The sequence below is a fragment of the Ictidomys tridecemlineatus genome, chromosome 2 (assembly GCF_052094955.1).
Source record: "Ictidomys tridecemlineatus isolate mIctTri1 chromosome 2, mIctTri1.hap1, whole genome shotgun sequence".
Classification (NCBI taxonomy): Eukaryota; Metazoa; Chordata; class Mammalia; order Rodentia; family Sciuridae; genus Ictidomys; species Ictidomys tridecemlineatus.
Window position 1 is genome coordinate 140,481,348 of NC_135478.1, and position 6,000 is coordinate 140,487,347.

A 6,000-nucleotide genomic window follows, 5' to 3' on the forward strand; every position below is an offset into this window, starting at 1 on the left:
ATAGTTTCATCATTTTTCTTTTGTAGGACATTAATGTTTTATAATGTTGCAAATAAAAACAATTTCAACCTATTTTCTCTTTCCTGTATTATACTGAACAGACACCAAGCTGGATGGTTTCCTTTTAGGCAAGAAGGAGGTCAGCAACAGGCTCCCAACAACATTGATGTTAACAATGATGGGCAAAATGCAAACAACTTAGAACTTGAAGAAATGGTACGTTATTGAAGTTTTGTTAAACTTTAAATACAGATATTTCCTTAGCATTGTGTGGGACCAACATATTCTATAAATATTTTTGGAATGGCACATGAAGAAAAGCAAACATAAATTTTGGTGGTTTTATTGGTGAGAATTTAGAATATAATACTAGATTAGTCATGTATTAAAATTAAGTGGGAAGGACTAACATTCTTTCTGAAAATAGCCTAAAAAGGAAATTATGCACAAGATGAGACTTTATTGCATTACATTGATGGGTTTCCCTTTAAACTTGACCACCGAATTCAAGTATATGTAAGTTCAAATTTATTAGTTTTGACCTTCCCCAAAATTTCTAATGGCAGCTTGGGAGGCTGAGGCAGGAGGACTGCAAGTTCAAAGCCAGCCTCAGCAAAAGCAAGGTGCTAAGCAACTCAGTGAGAACTTGTCTCTAAATAAAATTCAAAATAGGGCTAGGGATGTGGGTCTGTGGCTGATTGGCCCTGAATATACCCCAGTTATCCCAACTCCCCAAAAAAGATTTCTAGTGACCATGTATTAACCATTTCTGATTAAATGCACATTTTCTTCCTTTCCAAAAAGAACTTAACTCTCTTTTTCTTTTGTGAGTTGATACCAGTGGTTCAGATCACTCAGGAGTGTTTCTTGTTTTGTTTAAAAGGAGCGCCTTATGGATGATGGGTTTGATGATGAGAGTGGAGAAGATGGAGGTGAAGATGTCGGTGCAATTCAAAGGCCTGGATTAATAGCTTCAGCTTGGTCTTTTATCACCACCTTCTTTACGTCACTAATACCAGAGGGGCCTCCCCAGGTTGCCAATTAGACCTGAAAAACTGTGCCTGCAGCAAAGGAGGGTCTGACTTTAGGAAAGTGGTTTAAATAACAGTGCAATTTCAAAAAAAAATTTATAACTTTCTTTTGATCATCATGTACAGAGGTGTTCTTTTCTTTAAGCTCCTCATGCATATGAATATTTTAAGCACAAATGGACTACTAAATGTGTGATTTTTTTTTTTTAAAGATCCTAACAGAATATAGCATAACAATATTGGTCTTCCAGGTTTTTTTTTTTTTTCATTTCAATTATGTGTAGTGTATCAAGACAGACTTACTTGGGCATATTATTTCTTTAAAGAGCTGCTTCAACTATAAATGTCTATAGCTAGTAGCCCAGCCCTTCAATGTGTAATTTGAATAAATATATCTATTTTCTGTGAATTATCCTGAAAGTTTTAAACAGAATGACCTCATAGTTTTTAATAAAGAATATTATTTACCTAAAATGTGCTAGTAGCATCTTGCCCAGCCATAAGCAATAAACTTGTCAATAATCTTAATTTTGACATTTGAATAAATGATGGAAACTTTCTATTTTAAGGGCATGTATCCCATCTGTTGGAATTAGTACTTTAAAAAGAAAAAAAGGCAGCTCTTCAGTGGAATTAACAGTGATATAAAATGTTTGATACAGGCAGTACTTTTATAAAAAAAATGCTAGAAATTGCTCCCTGTAATTTTTTAAATAAAAAGTCAACTATGAATTATGGTAAATGGTCTTATGGGATATTTGTTCAAACTTTCAGTAACTAACCTATTTACTTGCACAAATCTATGTAAACTTCAGCTGTTGTTTAGAAGGGTTGCTGAAGTCTTTAAGGTCATGTTTACCTTTTTTCCTGTCTGATGGATATTTCCTAATTCTTAGGTAATCTGGAGCCTTTGCAATTTATTTAAAAATCTCTGTAAAAGCCAATGTAATATTTCATAAGAAAGGAGCAAAGTTTTATAAGATAGCCAATTAAAATCAAACATGTGGATGGGAGAACTTATGTCATGTGAAATGCATTGTAAAATTATGAAGGTACTACTGGCATAGGAATGTATAGTTAGGTAACAGAACAGAGTGGGAGATTTAGAAAATATCTTTGAATTATTATCTAAGTTGTTTACTTATAATGTTAAAGGTGACATTTCAAGGGGTAACTGGTTTATCTCTTGAAAAGTAATTAGGTTTCTATCTGTATGTGTCAATGAAGACATCATGACTCAGAATCAAACCATGGAAATATGAGTAGAAAATATAGGAAAATAAAATTGGGGTAAGAAACTATCTTTATAGCAGAATTCCTAAAAGAAAAGATTGCTGTATATGTAGTATTTTAGCATATATAATTTAAAGGCAAATAGGTGAAAAAAAGATGGAAATATAATAAATGGAGTCTCCAGCCGGTAGAAAAAAAAATTGAGGTCCAGTTTAAAAAAAACAAAACACCCAATTAAGAAGTGGGTGGTAAACACTGGGGTGGTGGGGGTGGAGCAAAGTACTATAGTATCTAGAAGTTACTATCAACTTTGTAAGATGATACTTGGTATTGAAGCTATAGGGGAATGTGAAGTAGCAAAATTGTGTGCCAAATCATTCATTGTCATCCTGTTATTCTTAGAATAAAGATAAAACTAACATGATTTACAAAATCCTGAAAGATCTGGTAGCCCTTGCCTCCTTTCAGTCTGAGCTCCCTCTTAATTTCTGGTCTTCCAATTCCAGCACTCTCCCCTTCCAGGACTTTTGAAATTGCTGTACTTTTTGCTCAGAACATAGTCCCTTCCTTTGTTTCATTAATATTAATCATGAATGGACATCAGCACAATTGCCAGTTCCCTTATGGAAGCTTTTCCTTGGAAGTACAATTTCCTTCTTTGCATTAATGATGATGTTGTTTACATTTGTTTCTTTATTTGACTTACCACAACATATGAGGGATTTGAGGTTGGGGAGTGTTTGTGCTCATTTATTATATCCCTAGCCCTAGAAGAGTGCCTGGTATTTAACTCAACACTGAGTGAGTGCATACGTTTCAATCAGCAAAAGTTTGAAAAGGTATCCTGCATATGAGATTTAGCTTTCAAGATATTCATGGCATTTTTTTTTTTTTTGTAATTGGAAGAAATTAGAACTAAGCAGTTATTCAACAAAGGAGTACATTTGAATGCTGTTTGAGTCCATGACTAGGGATGGCTTTTCAGGGCTGATGGAATCCTTGCATCCAGAAAGAGGGTCTGAATTTTAATCTGGGAATTAATTGTTAATGCTGGCAGAAATGCTCCATGGGTAAGATCCTAAGGCAGGGTCAGGGTGGGGAGAGAAGATGGAGTTCTGTCTCTTCTGTTGGGAACTAGAAGGAGGAGAATTGGAACTGTGGAATTTGTGGGGGACTGGCATTGTGGGGGACACTACTCTGGAAGAAATGAGCAGGTCACTGTACTACAGCCTCAGGCTGAGGTTTAAGGAGAATGTTCCTAGTCATAGATCCCCTTAAAGGGGTGTGGCCAGGGGTTCCCTACGTTTTTAATTCCCTTATATTAGCCTCACTCTCAGTAAGTCCTCATCAAAAACTACAGTCTAGGGCCTGAGGCTGTAGCTCAGTGGTAAAGTGATTGCCTCACATGTGTGTGGCATTCGGTTCAATCCTCAACACCACATAAAAATAAAGATACTGTGTGATCATCTACAACTAAATAAATATTTTTAAAAAACCCCAAAACTACAGTCCAGTGTTAGCTGTGTATTGGATGATTCAGGGAGGGGCTCTGTTCATACTGGGGCCAGATGGTGTCAAAATGGCTGTGGTAGCTTAGAGATCATTTCCAGATGGCAGGAGAGCACCAAAGAGAAGCCTAGGCTCTGGTCTTAGACCAAGTGATGGCTGGTGACAACCAGGATATATGTTTCTGGAACATGTTAATATTTGCATATTTATAAGTCCTTATGTAAGAACTTCTCACAATTACTTACACATCACATTAAAAACTAGACTTTCTGCAGTGAGAGGTGGGTAAAAGAAAAGTGATTCTGTGGGCTGGAGAGTTGGACCTTTGCATTGTAGTTTGGTGACATTTGATGCCACAACCCGTCAGGATTTTGACTGGTTTCTTTGGCTCTTTTCATCATCACTACTAAAATTTGGTTTTTCAAATTAGTGGGAGAAAAGGCCATGTTTGTAGCCTCAGTTGTACAGTCACACTGGCAGTTTTGCCTCATGGTACTGCAGTGTGGTGACTCATACATCAGCTTTTAGTTCTGAGTCAGAGCTTGGGGCCTGTTGTGTGGAATGGTGGTGCGGGATCTGCATAACTGGCCCAGGCTCTGGCATGTAGTTACCTCAACTACCAAGTTGTTTGGGAGGCCCAGTGTGGCCAGAGGGCTCCCTTTTGTGGGTGGTAATGCCAGCATCACAAGCTTGAACTGCAGCCTGGGAAAGTCATGGAAACCTGCTGCAGAGTGTGTAGAAAGCATGTTTATTGGATCTTACATTAATGAATTATGAATTATTCAAACACTTTGGATGTTTGAATATTAAGACATTTAAGAAGAATTAAAACATTTAAAACCAAAGAAATCAGTGGTAATGCTGTTGATGTCAAGTTCTGTGGAGTGATGCAAGTCTGTTATTAAAAAATACTGTGGAGTACTTGACAAAAAGTTGTTTCTTATAGAGGGAGCCCACAGTAACTACTCAGCTTTCCTGTTTCAGAGCCCTCAGGTTTCTTTACTGGCTAAGATGCTTATTAGTAAATGGGAAGAAGCCCAAGCACCATGAGGCCTCAGCCATGGTGAGGATTAGACACAGAAGCTCTGACTCTTCTTTCCAGAGCAAATCCCTGTGGTTACATTTGGTGGGTACACCCTAGAGGCCCCAGTCTAGGGGATCAACTTCATGAGTTATGTTGTCAAAGCTCACTTCCTGATCCTACTGCTAAATTCTCTCTTCCCCCAATGGATCTACTTTCCAAAATAAACCTTCCAGTGTCTGCATGCATTGCCATATGGGGTGGCAAGCCATTGCACACAAGAATCTTAAAACCACAGGATGAACAAATGGGAAGGAAGATTATGACCTGTGTAGGGTCCTTACCTGTTACCACCTCTCAAGGAGGAAATGCAGGGGAGAGGCTGGTTTTGTGCCATCCTTTCCAGCTACATGATAATAAGATGATGAACTAGAATGCTCAAACTATTATTGATACTTGAACATTGGTTGTATTCCTGCTCTGTGCTAAGCATTATACCTGCAATTTAAAAAGTCCTTACAATAGCACATATGAGAACACCAAGATTTACACAGCTTGCCAAAGTCACACAGTACATAACAGATTTGAACTGGTGTCTGTTCTACCCCAGATTTTGCACTCTTTAAAAAGTAGTCATACACAAATAAGGCTTGTGGAGACCTGGCTTTAGGCAGACTGAAGAGCTTGTCTTACACCATCCCTTCTGCTGAGACAATTGGAAAAGCCAGAATATGCATATCTATTAAGGCACTGGAGAGTTGTTGAGAAAGTAAGAGCCTATATTCCAGAGTTGAAACCTACAATTGGTGTCATTTTTTCCCCCCTCAAAGATCTTGCTAATTCAAGGACAGTGGCTGAGAAGCTGAATAATTCTTGTAAGACTTCTTGGTAACAAAACCCAGGATCCGAGTTACTCTGAGGTTCTTGAATTGTCTGGAAGATGGTGAAGACACTAAAATGGCAATCAATAAAGCAAGGGGCACATTTCAGTTTCTGAGGTATTTCCTAAAACAACATAAGAGTAACAAAATAATAGCTGGAGAATTTGAAATAGCAAAGTAATCCAAAAAAAGGCAAGTAAGGAGTAAAAGCGTCATAGAACCAAGGGGAGCAAGAGAAAACATTAAGAAGGTTGATTTAAACCCAGATGCATCAGTATGTATATCAAGCACATGTGGATTAAACATTCCATTTTAAAGACAATAT

The 6,000-nt window shown here is 37.5% G+C and overlaps 1 protein-coding gene across 1 annotated transcript in view; it reads left to right on the forward strand.

Moving 5' to 3' along the window:
- The window catches only part of Herpud2 (HERPUD family member 2), a 41,688-nt gene extending 38,983 nt beyond the window's left edge, over nucleotides 1-2,705 (forward strand). The window contains exons 8-9 of the mRNA XM_078039859.1: nucleotides 102-216; nucleotides 884-2,705. Coding sequence (XP_077895985.1) covers nucleotides 102-216; nucleotides 884-1,045 — 277 coding nt within the window. The 3' untranslated portion in view covers nucleotides 1,046-2,705. The remainder of the gene's footprint in view (nucleotides 1-101; nucleotides 217-883) is intronic.
- The last annotated feature ends 3,295 nt before the right edge of the window (nucleotides 2,706-6,000 follow it).